This window comes from Hemicordylus capensis, chromosome 5 (genome assembly GCF_027244095.1).
Source record: "Hemicordylus capensis ecotype Gifberg chromosome 5, rHemCap1.1.pri, whole genome shotgun sequence".
NCBI classification, from domain to species: domain Eukaryota; kingdom Metazoa; phylum Chordata; class Lepidosauria; order Squamata; family Cordylidae; genus Hemicordylus; species Hemicordylus capensis.
The window spans coordinates 14873397-14894552 of record NC_069661.1 but is presented as its reverse complement, the minus strand read 5'-3'; the positions used below and the strand labels follow the sequence as shown (position 1 = coordinate 14894552).

The 21156-nt window shown below is 46.5% G+C and overlaps 1 protein-coding gene across 2 annotated transcripts in view; it reads left to right on the top strand.

Annotated features, from left to right (window-relative positions):
• CCNI (cyclin I) overlaps positions 1-21156 on the top strand; it is an 81106-nt gene that overhangs the window by 55622 nt on the left and 4328 nt on the right. For both annotated transcript variants that reach the window (XM_053257952.1, XM_053257951.1), the window contains 3 exons: positions 10393-10527; positions 17988-18062; positions 18966-19106. In XM_053257952.1, coding sequence (XP_053113927.1) covers positions 10393-10527; positions 17988-18062; positions 18966-19106 — 351 coding nt within the window. The remainder of the gene's footprint in view (positions 1-10392; positions 10528-17987; positions 18063-18965; positions 19107-21156) is intronic.

The window sequence follows — 21156 nt, the reverse complement described above, 5'->3', positions numbered from 1 at the left end:
GGTCAGTAGTGTCTATCCTAATTGGCAGAGGCTCTCCAGGGCTTCAGACCTTTCTCATTCCTACCAAGGATTGAACCTGGGACCTTCTGCATGAAAAGCATCTGCTCTGCCACTGAGCTACAGCACCTGCTGAAGAGTCAATTTCAACTCCTGGCACCCTCAGAGCCCTGTGTTTCTCTTTGGTAGGATACAGGAGGGGTTTACCATTGTCTCCTCCCGCACAGTGTGAGATGATGCCTTTCAGCATCTTCCTATATTGCTGCTGCCTGATATAGTAGCAGCGGGGATTCGAACTGGCAACCTTTTTGCTTGTTAGTCAAGCATTTCCCTGCTGTGCCACCTAAGGTGGTATGTAATGAATACTCATTGGTAATTGATACTGAATGTTTTTAAATTATTTGTTTGCTAATGTTGTGCATTGTTGTGCATGCATTTGTTATATCGGAATTGTATAGATTTGTGTGGATATGATGTGTTAATATTTTAAGATGTGATCTTATTTCATTTATTTTTGTTGTTGTAAGTTGTTTTCATTTTTTATTACACATGAAATTTATAAATAAATTAAGAAATATAATAAGATAAATATTGAGAACAAACAAACCCAATAATTTCAAAACCCACACCCAGAAATCCAGTTCACCACAGTATTGTACAATCAGTGAGAATGAGAGAACATCCCCAAAGTCTTTGTAGTGAGCTGGAATTTGTGAGTCTTGTAGCTGTGGTGACGGTGTTTTCTGTTTTAAATAGAAATCGAAAATTCGTGCAGAAGAATTTCATCACTTCAGTTTTAATTGCATTTTGTGGGCTCGGGGAGAGTGGCTGGGGACCAACATTGTAGAGTGGAGTGTGGCTGGAAAAGGAGGGACAGTGCTGCCAATCAAATCCTGTCACAACAAATCGCATTGCAGCAGAGGGAGCAACCATGCTTGTTGTAGGCAGAGCAACCTCAAACGTTGCTGTTTCTTATGTGCTGCAGTGTGCTGTCAAATTGAAACCGGAAGTTACAATGGAAAGTTTAAAGGCTCAGAACTCTAAAAACAAATAAAGCAAGCAAGCAATTTTCTGAAATTGACTGAAATTGAAATACATACAAAGCACATAGTATGTGAAATACTTGCACTTTTTTGTACAAAGAGTCAAGAAACAACGGGTATATAAAATTTTCGGTCACTTGCATAGAGGAAGTTTCAACTCCTATATCTCAGCCATTTCTTCATCAGTCTTTGCAAAAACTGAAGATGTGATAGTGCTTCTTACCTAGTTCAGATGTAGCATATTTGGACAAAATCAGGTGAGCACCATAGATACTATGAGTGGTAGAATGTGAAAAAGTTCACAAGCAAATTTACATGTAAAAACAGACTGTTTTTAGTCTGCACCTTAAGTACAGAGGCACGATGGTGCCTCCATAAAAAAAACAAAACCCAGTTCCCAAGTTTCTATCACACACTAGTGTGGCCATGAAACAGAACTCAGGACAGTTATGCAGGCGGGAATAGGCTTGATTTTCAGTGGTTAGGGTTGTTGGGGGCAAGAAGCAGGTTTATCAATGGTGTTTCTGCATAGGAGCAAATTCATTGTTGAGAATTCCCATTCACTCCTGTGAGCAGAAGGAAAGTGCTGTAGTTTAGGGGAACCTGAGAAGACACAGTCTGTCCCCTACCCCATCACTGGCAGTCTGGTCCTTCTAAAAATGATCCAGTATGGTAGGTGTGATGGGCCTCTGTGTGCAGAATGGACATGTGTGCACATGCCCACAACTGTAGGTGTCCTCAGAATATAATAGCCCTCCCTCCTCACATATCACCCATTATTATAATGGGCAAATCATTATCATAAATCATTATCATAAATGATTTGATAATGCAATTGTAGTTCAACAACAGCTGGAGGGCCAAGTTTGCTTAGCACCATGCAGAGGCTACTGTTCCCGCTATGTGGTGTGGTACTTTGCCGAGCACCCGAGGGCTTCTTTACAGGAAATGGAGCCATCTCAAACCCCTGCGCCATCTTGTGAGGCAGGGCTGCTCAGCTTCGGCCCTCCTGCAGATGCTGGCCTACAGTTCCCATAATCCCTAGCTATTGGCCACTGAGGCTGGGGATTGTGGGAGTTGTAGTCCAAATACAGCTGGGGGCCCTTAGTTGAGCAGGCCTGTTGTAAAGTGTGCACAGGGTGATGGAAAGTGTAGCCCCTCCCAGTGCTTTTCTCCTAGAGCTCTTGAGAGGGCTCTTTCTCTTTTAAAGCCCCCCACCCCTGCCCTCCAGCACTGAGAAAAGGTGGTCAGCACAATGGGAAATGAGTCTCCCATTTAAGGTTTGTTTTCTTTTGTTTGGTTTGGCCAAAGTGGCCCGCGCGTGAAAAACAGGGAGCACCACTGCTCTGTACCATTCTCGCCAGCAATCTGCAGTGCTGCTTTCTTCTCCCTTTGGAAATTCCAAGAACTCTGGTCACGGCTGGGAAGGAAAATGCACTTGATTGGGATCTTGCTGCTCCAGCGAGCACGCTGGTTCGGCAGGTTGGAAAACCACCTGAGGGGAAGTACTTCTCCGCAGTGCCAAGCAGCTGAATGTCAATATTTCAGGAGGCCAAGTCTCTGGGTACAAGTGGAACAGAACGTCTTGACAGTGGTGCGGCAGCTGCTCTGTTTAAGCCTGAACTTCTGTTCCTTCTCCGGTGGCACATAATTTCAGGGAGTGAGAGGAAAGAAAGCTGTCTTGAGACAGGAATTTCTCACGCTGCTTGTGGTCGGAACCCTGAGAGTGTTGTGTTCTGACATTTTCCACTGAAACACTTTGACTCTTTGGCTAAATGGGAATATTTTTAGATAAAATAAAAAATGCCCGCCATCACATTTCCTTCATGTATGCATGATCGATGTGGCCCTGATGGGTTCTCAGTATTGTCTTCATTAAAGTAATTGTGTATGTTAGTATAGGATTTCCCCCCACTCCAAAGGATAAAACATAAAGATAAGCTATACTGTAGTTTGTGTGTAAGGATTGATTTCAGATAAGACTAAAGAAGCAATTTAATTTTTTTCTGTTCTCCCCCCCCCGCCATTATTTTTGTTTTGTTCTCCCTCTTTGAGGATGTTCTCACATGCAATCTAACCCGGGCTAGGCTGTGCATAAGAACCATTGGGATCAGGCCCGATCCTGGTGGGCCAGTGCCCGCTAGCCCAGTTTTTAAGCCCAGCTGTTACCCAAGGATAAGTGAGTGAGCGCTCCCTTACCCCCGGCTACCTGCTTGTGTGTGTCCATCTCTAGGGGGAGTCTCCCAATACAGCAGGCATGTTGCACACTGCATTGTGGGCTTCAGGGAAGACAGGACAATGAGTCCCAGTCTCAGATCTGGTTGTGGAGCAGAGTGGATTGTGTGGGAGCACGGAGTAGACTCCCTCCAAGCAACAAAGGATCATCTGGGGGGAAGGCAAGGTTTGGGAAGCCTTCCTCCCACCCAACTGGTAGGTCGTGTGAATGGCCCCTTTGTCTTCTTGATGTGTTTTTGTTTTATTTTTAAATTATTTGTTTTGCTTAAAATTTATTATTATAATTATAATTATAATAATAATAATAATAATTATTATTATTATTATTATTATTATTAATTTGATGTCTGGATAAAACCAACCAGTCAATAACACCTGTCTGATTGTGTAAAGAAGAAATAATAATACAATTAAGGAAACTGATTTAAAACACCTACCTACCCACCAAATCTTTGGTATCCTACCTGACTCTTTTTCTTAAACACACACACACACACACACACACACACACACACACACACACACACACCTTATTTAATAAAAATAATAATAATCCTAAGGCCTAGCAGGTTTTTGTCCACAGGTGCCATTCATAACCTAAGCCCTATTCAGACATTAAGTTGTACATACGTTCGGGTGTCTGTACACATGTACAGGTGTTTCTGCGAATGACTGCACATGTGTTCATTTTAAAAGTGAACCTGGGCAGGGCCACACTTGCACCAGTGGACTTCGAGCATCTGCTCAGCTTCGTGCCCTTCTTGTGTGGGTGTATCTCTGTTCATTGTTCATTGCACTAGCATAGCATTAGTTTGGATTTCAGCCATGTTTGGAAGGAAAAACCGAAGCTTGGGGTTTTTCTTGGGGCTCTGTTAAGTAGTGTTGGGTGGTTTCAAATATTTAATAAAATCGCAGGTTAAATGATAGCAGGCAACTTCACTCTGGATCTGGGTTGAGGAAGGGGTGGAGATGGGCAGCCCTATATTTAATTGCATTAGATGATGTATTTAAGGAGGTACTAGGACTCTGGGGGCTAATGGTGCTTGCTGTGGCAAATCTCCCTGGTTTCCATTTTGAACATAAGGAACTGTACATTGTGTATGACCAAGGGGGCTGGTGCTTCAACTCTGTGAGCCAAATGGCACTGCAGAATGCGCGCACACACACACACACACACACACACACACACACACACACACACACCATTTTTAGTTACGCTGGGGCAAACAAAGGACAACCATTCCCTTTCTGACCATGGCATAAGAACAGGCCAGCTGGATCAGGCCCGAAGCCCATCTAGTCCAGCATCCTGTTTCCCACAGTGGCCCACCAGGTGCCATTAGGAAGCCCACAGGCAAGAGATGAAGGCTTGCCCTCTCCTCTGCTGTTGCTCCCTTGCAACTGGTATTTAGAGGCATCGTGCCTCCGAGGTTGGAGGTGGCCATCTATTAGTTGTCCTAAAAAGGAACCTTAATAACACCTTGAAATGAAGTGCCAGGGATTATTATTAATCGCTGTGTTGCATACAAAGGGCAGTGGTTAAATAGAGGGCTGCTGTGGGTGGCTAAAATAATACCATGATGACCCCTGTGTCTCAAGTTTTCAAGTTTTTATTTCACCCTTTCCGCATCAGCTTGTCAGTCGAGGGGCTCCTGCATTGTTGCACAGGATTCTGGGAAGTATTCTGAGGTGAGGCACACTCTTTTCACATGGGGTGCTGGCCAAGGCTGTTGGATATTACTGTTGCCCTGCATGAACAAAGAGTGCATACGGGAATATGCCCAACACTGCCCTTTGGCAGTGCATTTGGTGGGGTGCTGTCTTTCGGAGAAATGTGCCTGCCCTTACTAATCTTCTTCAGAAAACCCAGATATGCTTCTGAAGAACGCAGAACTTTCCCAGAGCACAGTCTGAAAATCATTGCTCTATACCGTGGGGATCTTTTCCTGTCCTCTCAATCCTTTCCATAATGTAATCATGTGGGTGATGGGACAGCGTCGTGCTTGTCTCAATTATCATTTACCACTTCCCCAAGATCAGCCATTCGGGCATTCCAAGAACCCAAGATTTTAATCAGTAGCAAAGGTGTTGAAGAAAACTACATCATAAGATCTCCAAAGTTTTTCCTTTTAATCCCATTAGCCACGGGTTCCCAGCCAGTGGTACTCCAGATGTTGCTAAACTGCAACTCCCATAACCCCCATCTCTAATCTATTGTGGCTGGGGATGATGGGAGTTGTAGTTCAGCAACATCTAGAGTACCACTGGTTGAGAATCCCTGCCACTAGCAATACCTTGTCTCATATTATTGTAAATCTTACTTACCTTTTATGTAACTGGTTGATTCACATAAGCAGTCCCTGTTGGACTATAATATTAAGTCTTTCAGCACCTTCTTATATCGCTGCTGCCTGATATAGGAGTTTCCCATAGTCTGGGAAACACCCCAGTGGGGATTTGAACCAACAGCCTCCTGCTGTCTAGGCAGGTTCCTTCCCCGCTGGGCCATTAGGTGGCTTTCTTACCATCCTAATAAAACATTTGCATACATGGATCTGGATCCAAAAACTGCCTGACTTCTTTGTTGCTCCCCAAGGGAGGGTCAGATATGTGTTTCTTCACAAGCAGCCCCCTATGTCACATGCTATTTGGAAACTGCGGAGGGGGGGAGTCTCAAAAGCCATTTATGTTATAGTGTAGCAAGTGTCTGCGGGGAGAAAGAAGCCACAATTTTCATTGGCCATGCCTAAGCCCTTGGGCATGACAAGGCCTTTTTAATGGTAGCACCCAGCCTGGAGGGAATTGGCTCTGAGAGACACAGTTTCTCCCCTTGTCCTGCCCTGCCTCACCAGACCTGCCCCAAATAGAACCCCCCCCGGCCCGCCCCGCCCCAAATAGAACTTTCCAGCATCAAGTTCTATTTGTCAGAGCACCACACTGGAGCAATCTAAAACGTTAGGTGATATACATCGGGTTTGATTTTTAATGTGTGTGTTTGGGGACTTGCTTTATTAATTGCTGCTGTGCAGATTTACTGGGGTCCTTTTTATGGCATTGATTGTTTACATTTTTATTTGTTTTTATCACCAACATAGGAAGCTGCCGTATAGCAAATCAGAGTCCTGGCCCAATAAAGCTCAGTACTGTCTACTCTGGCAGTGGCTCTCCAGGATTCAGGCAGGAGTCTCTTCCAGCCCTATCTAGGGATGCTGCCAGGGATTGAACCTGGAACCTTCTGCATGCAAGCAGATGCACGGATCCTGAGCAAAACGTATTTAGGAAGCTGCCGTCATCTGAGCCGGATCATTGGTCCATCTAGCTCAGTATAGTCTACTCCAGGGATGCTCAACATTGGGTCCCCAGACGTTCTTGGACTTCAACTCCCATAATCTCCAGACCCAGTGGATTATGGGATTATGGGAGTTGAAGTCCAATACCATCTGGGGACCCAACGCTGAGAATCTCTGGTCTACTCTGACTGGCAGTGGCCCTCCAGGGTTTCAGGCAGGAGTCTTTCCCAGCCCTCCCTGATGATACTGCCAGGGATTAAACCCGGGACACTCTGCATGCAAAGCAGATGCTCTGTCAGTGAGCTACAGCCCCATCCCTGTTAGCTAGTTTGAGGATCCCTTTATGCGATGGAAAAGCAGCGCATCAATATTTTGATAATGTAAATAAAATAGTTCTGGAGCTCCACCAGTATTCCCTCCCCTGACCCACAAATTCTCAATTTAAGTAATACAACATAGATGACTAGTGTTATTCATTTGCTGAATGTGTGCCACAACCCCTCTCAGGGGAGTTTTAGACTCACAACAACAGGCCCTACAAGACATCCTGTTCCACATGAAAATAAGTTACTTCTCAGGAGTTACTCTGGAGGACTACTTAATTTCAGTAGGACTTCCACCGAGTAATTTAGTCTGGATGTCAGCCAGTGTAAACAGACATATCAGTCTAAATAGAAACCATACAGCAAGTATCATGAAGCCAAAAAAAGAGAAAAGGTAATTAACTTTACAATACTTAATCTGTATTTATTAAATTGTAATACACCTTAAATTTCATTTTAATAAAAATCTGATTTTTAAAAAGTGATTTATTTATTTACTTACTTACTTACTTACTGCTCTTCAACAGAAAAGTTTTCAAAGTTGAATAACAGGAAGAAGATAGTTCCCTGTCACCAAAGTTCTTACAGTCTAAAAAGAAAGCATCCACCATCTGGAGGGATGCTGTCCTGGGGTTTGGATAGGGACAGTTGCTTCCCCCCACCTAAATAAAACTTGTGTTTTGGGTGGTATAAAAATATATTAACCAAAAATAAATATAAAAATGCCACCACTTCAAAAGGTGGCTGTTTATATCCAGTTTACTAGCACCAATTATTCTCTGTCTCTACATGGGAACACACACACACACACACACACACACACCCAAGACATTTCTTCTGCTTCCAAGCAGCTACAGTGCTGCATCTGATTAGGTGTTCTCAGAAACCGTTATAATACTGTGTGTGGGGTTCTGATTGTTGTACCCTAGCATTCTCTAGCACAGAAGTTCTCAACCTTGGTCCCCAGAAGTTCTTGGACTAGAAGTCCCATCAGCCAACCACGTCTGGGAACGCAACAGGTTGAGAGCTTCCTGCTCTTGGACCTGGAAAGGGTTCTTAGAGTATACTTCTTGGTCACACCTCATGCTGCTTCACTGGTAGTCCTGAAAACATTGTGCCCTAGGCAGCCATTTAGCTTGTTTTACCATAGACCCAGCTCTGCAATTAAATATAGCAAGTTAATTGAAAACCTGAACTTTTTTCCATGCAGCAGATCACAAGGCAATAATCTACAACTGGATTAGCTAGTTATGGTCATTAAGGAGAGGCCATGGTGAGGCCACATAACTTCAGGGTCGAGCAAATGGTAGTAAATACATCTTGATTTTCAAAAAGAAGTTTAGAAATCAGATGAGCTGAAAATGCTGGTGGGTTGAATTTGAGGAGCCGTGAGAATGAGGGGTGAAAACGAATCTGTATCTAATCTAGTGAAGGTGGCGGTAAACTGGGAATATCTCCAAAGGGCATGTTAAACTGGGACAAGGAGTTCTTCAGAGCTGTGCCAAGAAATTACTTTAGTAGAAATACCTGTTGTTCCTTCAAGGAAAAACCGGGCCGTATAAATTACCTGCTCCTTTTTGCAGTTTCTGTGGGACACCTGATGTTGATCCAAGCTATAATTGTTTTCTGCAGATGAAAAGTCTCCAGTTCGCCCAGATAAAGAGCAATAATGAAAGCTTTTGAGAGAACTTAGTGCATGTTGGGGGGCATGAGACATTGAGATGAGATTTATGAAAAAGCAAGCTTTCTATTCTTAGCCCCTTTGGGCCTCTGATGATTTTCACAGGGATTCTGTCTCTTTTAAAAGCTGTAATGTGTTGCTAAAACTCCGTTTGGGCTGACTGAACTTCTCTTGTTCTAGATGGGTTTACTTGAAACCATTTCTTAGATTTGTATTTCTGTGAAACTACAGCCGAATACCTTAGAAAAGTTCTATATAAATACCATATAAAAACCTTGGGCATGCTCCAGACAAAGCAACCAAAATTTAAGACTATGGATTCCACTGTTGGGACAACCAAGCATCTCTTAATTTTCTCTCAGTTGACATCAGTAGAGTTTAAAAGTTGGAAACTTTTTCTGGATTGTGACCATCATGGTGGTGGAGTAGCATTCATACATGGTGTTATAATGTTGCTTTTAATTGTCAGTGGACATACTGTATTTACCCGATTAGAAGACGACTTTGAATTTAAGAAGACCCCCTTAAAAAGTACAGGTTAAATACAGGTTATATCTGTATTTACCCAAAAGGAAAAGGACTCTGAATTTAAGATGACCCCACAGTTTCTAACATCAAAGAACTTGGAAAAAACCTAGTCTTGGATTCAGGTAAATACACTACTCTACTCTTCACTAGTAGAGTTTGAAGGTGGAAGGCCAGTCCTGTGGTAGCAAGCTTGATTGTTCTCTTTACTAAACAGGGCCCACCTTGGTTTGCATTTGGATGGGTGCCTACATGTGAGTGCTGTAAGATATTACCCACAGGGATAGGGCCATAGCTCAACGGAAGAGCATCTGCACACTTGCATGCAGATGATCCCAGACAGTGTTTCCTCTAATTTTTGTTCATCTGTGTGCGGAATGAGCTTTGTTCTGGGCGGGCGGCAGTATCAAGGCAGTGGGTACACACATGCATGCAGAGTGGGACCTTCCTGCTGCAACCTGAGCAGGGTCTAAAATTAACTGAGCAAACATTTTATAAAAAACCCTTGTGCGCGCACACACGTGTGCATGCTATAGAGGGAACACTGGTCCCAGGTTCTCCCTGGCATCTCTAGGGACGGCTGGGAGAGACTCCTGCCACTGCCAGTCAGTTCAGTCAATACTGAGTTAGATGGACCAATGGTCTGACTCGGTAGAAGGCAGCTTCGTGTGTTCCTACCATGGCGGTGGTGGAGTAGCATTCATATGCGGTGTAATAATGGCTTTTAATTGGCAGTGGACATCAGTGTTCTCTCTAATTTTTTTCATCTGTGTGCAGAATGAGTTTTGTACTGGGCGGCAATATCAAGGCAGTGTGTGTGCAAATGCATTCAGAATGGGGCCTTCCTGATTGTACCTGAGCGGGATCTAAAATTAACTGAGCGAACATCAAAAAACATGTGAGTGCGTGCATGGGCACACACCTTAGAGGGAGCACTGGTGGACATGCTACTGCATTCTGCACTACTCATTTCTTATTCCTAACCTACCTCACAGGGTTGTTGTGAGGACAGACATGACCATGTACCCCGCACTGGGCTCCTTGGAGGAAGAGCGGGCTATAAACATGAAAAATAATTAAGAATAATTAAAATAATAATTATAAAGAATATTTATATCTACGGCTCCAGCAGACGTACAGTATTTTGACTAATATTAATGGCTCACATGTTGCACAGCATTACGCTCATGGAAGGACAATCTTCACACTCGATCCTAATTGCCACGTTTCCCCCTTCTGCATGTGTGTTTTAGCGCTACTGGGCATTCTCACTGTGTTTTCTTACGTTTCTTCTCCAGGATGTAGGCATTTCTCCAACCCAGCGGGATGAAGTGATTCACTGGTTGGCCAAGCTCAAGTGCCAGTTCCAGCTTTATCCAGAAACGCTCGCCCTGGCCGTCAATCTCTTGGACAGGTTTTTAGCGGCAGTGAAGGTAAATATTTGATCACCGGGATATTGGGAAGGCAAGATTTACAGACCTGGCTCAACTGTTTTGAAAAGGCCTTTGTTTATTCCTTTTCCTTGGATTCGGCTCCACCAGTGCCTGAAGGAAGGTCTTTTCATCCAGGGGCTCCTCATTTTCAGATCTTTTCTTCTGTCTCCCACACTTGAACCCTTTGTTTGCTGTGTAGGTTACTGGGAAATGTTCCCAGTTCCTGCATGCATTCCCAGTGGCTTGTGGTTCTCAGGCGTACTTAATGAATACACCTGACCCATGGCCGCACTTGCCCAGTTTGGGCTCTGGAGCTATGTTTCGGAAGCAGTAATACCTTGGTGACCGCATGGCACACTGTTTTTGAAACTTGTGAAGGCTTCAAAACCAGGACAGTCTGAGACTGGAAGATCCACTGGGCCCATGGTAGCACTTACAAGGTACTCTAGATTCTAGCTGTGTTTTATTTTAAGTATGTCTACCCTGTCTTTCCAAAAACAAAACAAAACAGATTCTCGGGGTGACTTACAAACAATCAAAATAACTTAGAATAAAATCTCGTAATACTGTAACATCAAACTGAAATTATAAGAAAAGGCTGTCAGCAGCAATTCTCGCACTAGCTTCCTAAAGGCCCAGGGAAATGAAAGTGCTTTAATTTGCCATCTAAAGGATGGCATAGAAAGTGCCAAGGAAATATTTCTGGGGAGCAATATTCAGCAATCCAGGGGCCACCACAGAGCCGGCCCTGTTCCTGTTTCTCACCTGCCTAAACCTCCAGTGGCAGGGACTCCTAGAGTGTGGCCTCTGGTTATGCTCTTAATAAATGGGCAGGTTCGTATGGGAGGGTGCTCGAAGTTTAGACAGGCATGTATTCAAAAGTGTGTTGAGAGTGTCTGAACACACATTCTCTGCCCTGAAAACAAAAGCTTTGGAATGCAGTGAATGTATGGTGGGAGCCATTTCCACCACACTTGTTTGAGTGCATGTCTGGCCTGGACTGAAAAACACTTCTCCCCAATCCTGTCCAAACATGACAGTGCACCCACCTACTGTATTTTCTCCACCTCCAATAAGGGTGTGCATGAACCATGGTTTGAACCATGGTTCGAGTACCTTTTGGGATCGGGGAGCAGGAGCTTTAAGAAAAAGGAGAGCAGATGCTTACCTGCTCTCCGCTGCTCCATGCAGCTTCCTGCTGGGGTGGCACAGGTCCCAAGTACCCCCGCGCATGTGTGAACGCCATTTTCACGGTCAGCAACACCAAGCTGACCACGCAGATGACAATCATGCATGCGCAGATGGCATGTGTGTGCTGGCGCTACGTGGGGGTACATGGGACGTGCACCACCCCAGCAGAAAGCTGCATGGGGTGGCAGAGAGCAGGTAAGGGCCTGCTCCCCTTTTTCTTAAAGCTCCCGGTCCCTGCTCCCAAATGGTGCTCGACCACAGTTCATGCACAGCCCTAATTTCCAACATCCCTAGACATCAGTGGGGGTGAGTGGGGGGTCGACAGTATGTGCAGAGCATTTGCCCACACACCAGGAGTGCTTTTTATCAGCTTTGGCTGATACATCAGCTGCCCCCATTTCTGGCAGTAAATGGACTTAAATCAATGGTGCATATGCTGGTAACCTCCAGGCTTGACTACTGTATTGTACTCTATGTGGGGCTTTCTTTGTAGGTAGTCTGGAACCTACAATTGGCGCAGAATAGGGATGTGCATGGAACCGGGCGGGGATGGTTCGAAGTTGGGGTGTGTGCATCTTTAAAGGCGGGGGAGGGTGCACTTACCCCTCCCCCTCCCCCCCCACCAGTGCTTGGTTTTATTAAAGTCCATCAGGGTGGCAGCGTACCTCCCTGCTGCCCCTTTGCCCCCTTTACCGGAAGTAACTGGAAGTATCCGACATGCCTGCATGTGCACATGCGCCCACTGTGTGCACCCTCAATGTGCCTGTGCCCTTACTTCTGGTAAAGGGGGCAATGGGGGGGCAGGGAGGTATGCTGCCGTCCTGATGGACTTTAAGAAAACGTAGCGCTGGTAGGGGGGAAAGCGGAGGGAGGGGTAAGTGCACCCTCCCCCTCCTTTAAAGATGCACACACCCCCATCTTCTAACCAGCAGAACCGACCGCTGTTCGAACCGGTTCGGAGGCCCATAATGCAGCTTCCTGCTGGGGTGGTGCACATCCCTTGAAGCCCTGCACAGTGTCAGCACACACATGGCATCCGCACATGCGCTGGCGCCAATTCCATGGTCAGCATGGTGTTGCTGACCACTCAAATGGCACCCGTGCATGCCATGTGCATGCTGATGCCACGTGGGCGTTCTAGGGATACGTGCCGTCCCAGCAGGAACCTGCATGAGCCAGTAAGGACCTGCTCTCCTCTTTCCTAAAGCTCCTAGGTCCCGCTCCCAAAATGTGCTTGAACCATGGTTGGTTCGTATACATCCCTATTTAAGACACCTGTTTTCTTAGGCTTTTAATTAATTAATTTTAAATGGTCTGTTTTATATCATAAAATTATCAATTTATGCTATTTCATACTTGTATACACCACCTATGGATGCACATGTCAGGTGGTATATAACAATGATAAATAAATGTGGTGTTTATACATCCTATGTGTGTACAGCCCAACACACAAAGTCCCATTTTGTGTGGTCAATTTCCCAGATAAAATCTAGCCATCAACCATGCAATCTGGGCCTATCTGATGTTGGATTTTACTTGCATAGGACATATTTGCCTGTTAGACTGCTGTGTCTAGAGATGCTGTAGGAAGGGCAGATGTGCTTTCATCCCCTTCACATGTGTGGGCCAAATCATGGAAGTTACTGCCTTCTGTTGTCATTCATAGTGCAGTTTTCCTAACATCTGGAAGCTTACTTTGAGAAACACTGGCTGATATCCTGTGCAATGTTCTGTGTGTCATTTAACAAAATGTGTGTTCAATTGTGGAAGAGCACTTTGTGCAAACACACAAAATGGAGCAAATTGTGTGAAGGACACCCATCAGAAATGATGTCTGTGCACCTTGTAACTGTGCTTGCACCATGTTTGCAGTTACACAAGAGCAGTCTTCTGCACTGCACACACATTTAGTTAAGACGCACAGAACGTTATGCAATATGTCGGCCACTGGATTAATGTTTTGAGTATAAGCAGCTGGTTCTTTTTTTAAAAAATTGCTGTTTTGGCATTGAAATCTAAAATCACATTTTATATTCCTATCTGCACGATGTTTGGTTAAATGACAGTAAATTGAACTTTCCCAAGAAATCGACCCATTCTTTAGGGTACGAAGGCAATTTGGCTCCTTCTGTTTCCATTTTTAGTTAAGGAGTTTTTTAAAAAATGGATGTTCACCAAGGAGAACAGATTCTCCATCTCTTTAAAATCCAGCTCCGTCTGTTCTTGCTGCTTGTCCTCTGTTCACCTTGGTTGAACTTTAGAATGATTGGAGAAGAAAGGATAGATGCTTTCATCACTTGCCAGGGTGGATGAAGCATTCAAATGGAAATCTTAATATGTATTTTAAGAAGCACCCCACTTCAGCGTAAATTAAACAAACTTTATTCTAAAATCTAGAAATATGCAACACTGTAAAGAAGCAATGTTACTGTTATTATTTAGGATATTTCTATACAGGAGGCTCTTGCTTTTCCCATGGCTTCTATTTTTGCCGATGATCACAAATACAGAAATCATGAATACAGAAACGCAACTCTATGGGAATCTGAGGGTTAGGTTCCTCAGCCTACTTGTGTGCTAAAATCACCAAAAAAAAGGAGAGTGGGGGAGCAGAAATAAGAGAGTATAGCACAGTACCTTGCTCGCCAGCAATGCCCCCACAAACCCCCAAATTGTCCGATTTTTGCTGGAATTTTTTTTTTCTGTGTAAAAGAGCCACAAAATGCCTCCGCGCTGCCTCCAGGCTGGAAATGCCCCCAGAATTTCTGGGGGCACAGGAACTGTGCACATTTCTGGGGGCACAGGAACTGCAGATAGGTGAAAATAGCCTGTTTTCACCCCATGAAAAGGAAAACTGGGTCTGTATGGCTCAAACGTGAATAGCAGAAATCACAATAGGAGAACTTGTGGGACATGAGGATCTCTTGTACTGCTTTTCAACAACAACAACAAAAGTTCTCAAAATGGTTTGCTTCAAAAAAGGAAGGAGAAAATGGTTCCCAAAGGGGCTCCTAATCTGCACCCAAGGGAGACACCAGTAACAGTCACTTGAAGAAACGTTATGTTGGGTTGACTAGGAACAATTGCTCTTCCACTGCTAAATGCCAATTTTAAAAGTGCCGCTTTGCCCAGTTAACAGGGCTCTCTACTGCAATGCAAGATAAAATTCTGGATATTGCTTACATGCTGAAAGGTGGTGTATAAATATTGGCTAAAGACCAAAGAAGAGCCAGCTGTTCCAGCTGCTGCGGAGTTTGACTAAGCAACAGCTGCTCTCATGCTGGGGTGGTGGTGGACTCTTGCTGACTTCCCCTTCCCCTGGAAGCACCATGTGCCACCTGAAAATATGACCCTTGGGGACGGGGACGGGGGTGTTCTTGACAAAGCTCTCCCTGTAAGTGCTGGCTCTGCAGTAGTCGAGAAACCAGCAGCAGCACTGGTGCGACTCCCATAGCACCGGTGCTTCCTTCGTCTGGATGTGGGCTAATATTAATGAAGATAATATTAATGAATTTGTACACCACCCCAAACCATTGTCTCTGGCTGGTTAGCTACAGCAACATAAAAAGTTAAAGCACAGGAACAGAAGAACCTTAAAGACCATTTAAAGCCACAGTCAAATTAAAAAAGCTTGGGTGAAGAGATAGGTCTTGAGGTACTTTTCAAAAGTTGCCAGAGGTGTGGGAGGCTCTTATTTCTGCAGGGACTGGGAGTGCCTTCCAGAGTCTCAGGGCAGCAACAGACAAGGCCCGCCCTACGTAGCCACCAGACGAGCCGGTGGCAACTGCGGGCGATGATCTCAATGGGTGGTGGGGCTCATAGTGCAGAAGATATTCTCTTATATACCCCTGGCCCTAAGCGGTTTAGGGCTTTATAGGTTATAACCAGCACTTTGTGTTTTGCCCAGAAACTGATCGACAGCCAGTGTAGCTCTTTCAATACGGGAGTAATATGGTATCTTCGAGATTTATTGATTGATTGATTTGATTTGATTTATATACCGCCTTTCCAAAATGGCTCAGGGTGGTTGAGATGACTCAGAGACCAACCTGGCTGCCGCATTCTGGAACAGCTGCAGTTTCCGGATTATGTACAAAAGTAGCCCCATATAGGGCTTTGCCAAGCGTGTGAGGAGAGGTGCTGTTTCCAAAGCTTGCAAGGGTTGGTTCTGCCCAAACAGCTGCTCCAATGGCAGTGGAGGGGGCTCCTCTGGCCACCCTGCTGGCACCCCAGTAATTTGTCCCTTGAGACGACTGGCTCACCTTGCCTCATGAAAGGGCCGCCCATCCCTGGGAAGTGCTGCTTCTCTCGATCTTGAAATGGCTGCCAATCAATTTCAACGGATGCCGCCAAGTTCTAGCTTTGGCAGACTTTCTCTTTGCTCTCTCATCACTCTAGAACCTACTAGATCCCTGCTAGGTCTCCCCTACTCTGCCCACCACCTCTCACTCCCCAGTACTGAGCTGCGTGTGACCGAACGAAGGCTCTACCAACTGGCAGGAAGTGCTCTCTGAACAGTTGTAGGCGAAAGATGGAGTATTTCTTACTCGAAAGAAAGAAAAGGAAAAGGAGAAGAAGAAGCAGCTTTTTCTAACTTTCCCCCCTGCTCTGGCCCCCAGAGCGTTTCTGCAAATCCTCTCCCCCACTTCCATCTCCGTTAAGATCCTTAGAAGTATAATCGGTTACCCATGCTTGTAAGAAAGGAGGGGCATTCTAGTGTGTGTCTGAATTGCACAACTCTCAACTCAGCTCCTACTCAGAAGCTGTTTTCTTGTGTTCCTACCATGTTGAAATGCCGTGTGCCACTTCTTGCTTCCCCTCCCGCAAGGGGACAGCTGACAGGTCAGTGGGAGGCCTGCTTGCACATCCCTGGAAGGATCTCAAATAACAGGGATGGGAAAGACTCCTGTCTGAGACCAGCCTGTCAAAGTAGGCAGCACTGAGTCTGACTTGGCATGTGCTCTGTCTTTTCCCCCTTTGGTGCTTGCAGACCGCCTGCTAGCAGAAGTTTTGTAAAGGGTGTGTATGCTGGGATGGGGGTGGGGTGCGCTCCAGTGGTCCCCCTTCCATGCACCCCTTTCCCTTCTTTCTCAAGTTTCCTTCGTTCAGAACGGTTTCCCACGTGATGGGCAGAATTCTCTCTGCTCCTGATGGCGCTTCTGCAGATTGAAGCTTGGTCATAGCTGCTGTGGTCTTGCCATGCATATTTTCTGCTAACATAAATACGTAGGAAGCTGCCGTATGCGGAGTCAAGCCACTGGTCTGTCTAGTTCAGTACTGTCTGCCCTGATTGGCAGCAACTCTCTGCGGTTCCAGGTGGGCGGTCTTTCTCAGCCCTACCTGGAGGTGCCAGGGATTGTACTGGGGACTTTCTGCATGCAGCGAAGGTGCTGTACCACTTAGCTATGACTGTACCACTAAACTATGACTAACCCCTGCTAACTGAGCAAAGAGACATCTTTTCAAAAGTGATTATCTTATATTTAGCAGAGGGAGAGCAACTGGCCCTGTCCAACCCCAGCACAGCATCCCTCCAGTGGCTGTTACTGGTGTCTACCTTATGTTTCTCTTTAAATTGTGAACCCTTTGGGGACAGGGGACCATCTTATTTATGTATTATTTGTTTTTCTAAGTAAACTGCTTTGAGAATTTTGTTGAAGAGCGGTATATAAATATTTGTAGCAGTACTACAAGCTTGTCGGCCCATTTGTACCTGTCTGAGTTACTTGTGGCACAGAGATGGCCTTGATCAGGGTTCTTCATTGTAAGGCTCAGGGACCAGAGGCAGCCCCCAGCAACCCTGAGTGTAGCTCCCTGACTAACTGGGCCTGCATGAAGCTTTGGCCAAAGTGCAATACTCTGTGCAGTCCCCCTGGCACCAGATGGAGGCAACCACCGTGCCGTGCTGTGCCTAGCGCTAGTGGGCTCCTTTAAGAGAAACAGAGCCCTCTTCAGCCCCTGCACCATCATAGGGACACAGGAAGCTGCCGTATACTGAGTCAGACCATTGGTCTGTCTAGCTCAGTATTGTCTTCACAGACCAGCAGCGGCTTCTCCAAGGCTACAGGCAGGAATCTCCCTCAGCCCTATCTTGGAGATGCTGCCAGGGAGGGAACTTGGAACCTAGATGCTTTTCTCAGAGCAGCTCCATCCTGAGGGGAATATCTTATGCAAACAAGTGGGGATATGCAAGAGCTGTGGGGTTGGCTGCCTCACACCAACTGGCTCACGCTACCTTGTGCCATTTCTCTTTATTTCCATTCCAGGCCCGTCCAAAATACCTGAACTGTATTGCAATCAGCTGCTTCTTCCTTGCTGCCAAAACCGTTGAGGAAGATGAGGTAACTGTTCTCCCCAAAGGGTGCAAACAATGTTAAATATCGCACACACACACGCCTTGAAAAGCTGCAATAACACGCTGCTGGTGGTTGCCACTTGCCAAGGCAGGGACCGAAAGCACGCTCGCTTCCATGGCTGTGTTTTAAGCTGTGGGTTTAAGGTGGTGCAGTGGGAATGAGGCATCCTTCCACCCTGTGGGCTTGGCGTCCTGGGTTGTGTTTTCACTGGCCCAGTGAGTACAGAAAACGCCCATTTCTTCTGCTCTGCCCTGTCTCTGTGGTTGCTGTTTGAAGATTTCACCGCCCCCCACCAACACTTTGTAAACTCAGCCAGTGCAGTAGTTTTGTGAGGTGGGGGGCAGAAGTAGCTTCACCAGCAAAATCCGTGGGGTTGGAATGTCCATTTTTCCTCTCAGCGGCTCCGTGAACCAGGTTAGGCCAAGAGGTAGTCGCTTCCCACATGTCTGAGTTGGGATTTGGATCTGGGTGTAGGACAGCTAAGTTTCCCCCTCTCTCCCTCAAAACGTGGGACCTTGGACCTCCTACCTGTAAAAAGTTCCTGCACAGAGCAAGTCAACGCATTGATTGGACAAAATGTGGGGGTTCGGCTGGGGATGATAGGAGTTGTAGTCCAGCAGCATCTGAGGACCTGTTGGCGTCAGGCACTGGTCTAAGGCAGACTTTCTCAAATTTGGGGCCCCAGATGTTGGTGGTCTACAGCTCCCGTCTTCCCCAGCCACAATGGCCCGAGGCTGATGGGAGATGAAGTCCCAACCATATCTGGGACCCAAGTCTGAGAACCATTAGCATAAGGCCCCCATTCCTTTGGCTCTCTCTGTGCTTTTCAGATGTTACCTGAAGGTCCTTGTTCTCGTTTCTATTTGTTCCTCTGTTTCAATTTTCCAGAGGATTCCAGTACTGAAGGTGTTGGCTAGAGACAGCTTTTGTGGCTGTTCTCCAGCCGAAATTCGCAGGATGGAGAAGATTATTCTGGATAAACTGAACTGGGATCTTCACACAGCAACTCCACTGGATTTCCTTCATATTGTAAATATAGAGATCAAGCCTTTGGGGTGGGGAGAGGGGGATGTTCCCGGGGAGGTGTGAGAGGGCGGAAAAGGCGGGACTCCACCCTGAGTGAAGAACACCAAAGCCAGGGGAGGGGAGGGCGGACACTTTCACACACAACTATGTGATGAGGTTGTTCTCACAGACAGTTCTTTAGCGCCAAGGAAGGCAGGTGCTTACCTGTCTCTCCCCCTCCCTCCACGATCTGGAGCCCGACCAGGGCTCTGTTGCTCTTGTGCCCCCACGAGCACTGGGACGGTGAGCGGTGCAGTGAGGGAGAGGCAGGGCGAAGGAGACCCACAATACACCACGCGAGTGGCACATCGAGGGACTTCCTCCTGCCAGGCCATTCCTTCCTCTCGGCTCTTATAGTCACTCAGGTTGCCGGCAGCTGAGTGTCCATACACTCAGGCAGCATAGGAGGCGTGCAGGCACGTGCCCTCCTCCCTCACTTTTAGCCCAGGTTGAGAACATAGGAAGCTGCCAAATACTGAGTCAGACCCTTGATCCATCCAGCTCAGTATTGTCTACACAGACTGGCAGCGGCTTCTCCAAGGTTGTAGGCAGAATCTCTCTCAGCCCTACCTTGGAGAATCCAGGGAGGGAACTTGGAACCTTCTGCTCTTCCCAGAGCGGCTCCATCCCCTGAGGGGAATATCTTACAGTGCTCACAATACCATTCATACGCAACCAGGGCGGACCCCGCTTAGCTAAGTGGACAAGTCATGCTTGCTGCCACAAGACCAGCTCTCTTCTCCGGAGAGCTCCACCTGGCTCCAGCTCTCAATGCTACTTGTCCTGCTTAGCACCCCCCCTCCCCCCATGTTTAAAACCTGGGCTACCCCGCTGAGGGTGAGCCACCTAATGGTGCAGCGAGGAGGTAACTTGCCTAGGGAGCAAGGGGTTACCGGTTGGAATCCCCGCTGGTATGTTTCCCAGACTATGGGAAACACCTATATCGGGCAGCAGCCATATAGGAAGATGCTGAAAGGAGATGCGCAGGAGATGGCAATGTAAACCCCTCCTGTATTCTGCCAAAGAAAACCACAGGGTTCTGTGGGCACCAGGAGTTGACGCCGACTCGACAGCACAACTTTACTTTACTTTACTTTACCCGGCTGAGGACCGCTGAGATCAGGGCAGGTCCCAGAGATTCTCATGACCAGCTCTACCGGGGTAGGGCTGGGCTAGCCCAGTTAGAGATGGTCACGAGAATGACCTCTATGTTTGTTTAAATGTCTTAGGATGGTTCTCACGACTGATAGCTGGGTAGGAGAAGCATCCCGCCAGGTTCTGAGCCCCGTGTGCTTTCCTAAGAGAGTCATGTGCTGGGAAAAATCAAAGTAGGATGGCAGGAGATGTGCTTTTCCTCCACCTTCGATACAGTGCTGGGTAGGTGGTTTGGCTGCTGCCGCCCTACCCAGATCTCGGCTAGCACACAATCACAACCCCCCCCCCCGCCCCCTGTCTCTTGACCGTTTCTTGGGAGCACACACCAGGCTCAGAGCCTGTCTGGATGCGTCCCCTTCCCAGCTGTCGGTCGTGAGAACCAGCCCTTCATTTCATAAGGGGAGTCTCTGGGATCTAAAATGAAGCTTGATTGTGCCAGTAGTAGGCATTGCATCTTGCAAATGCAGTAATTGGTACTGAGCACAAAATCCAGCAAGTTTTCAGTTTTTAATAAAAGGCTTGGGGGGGGGCGAGAATTCTAGTCCTTATGGTTGTGAAGCTGGGTGTGAGAATTCCACCACTTCCTTGTGGGAACCTCAGATGCTGAGAAGGGAGGGTGGGGGGTGGAGAAAGAGGTCAGGATCCCATGTCGTTCTTGCCCCCACCCCCCACTCCCAATAACTACGAGAAACTGATGAAATTACACAGAGTGGTTTTATTTACATAACTTGGGCAGGTTTCAGAATCTGCTTTTCTCTATGTCGAATTTCTTCCCCCTTGCCTTGAGTCTGGGGAAGTGGAATACTCCTCTGAAGCATCTCACTTGGCCTGGAACCAGATGCGCTCTTGTAATTACGAC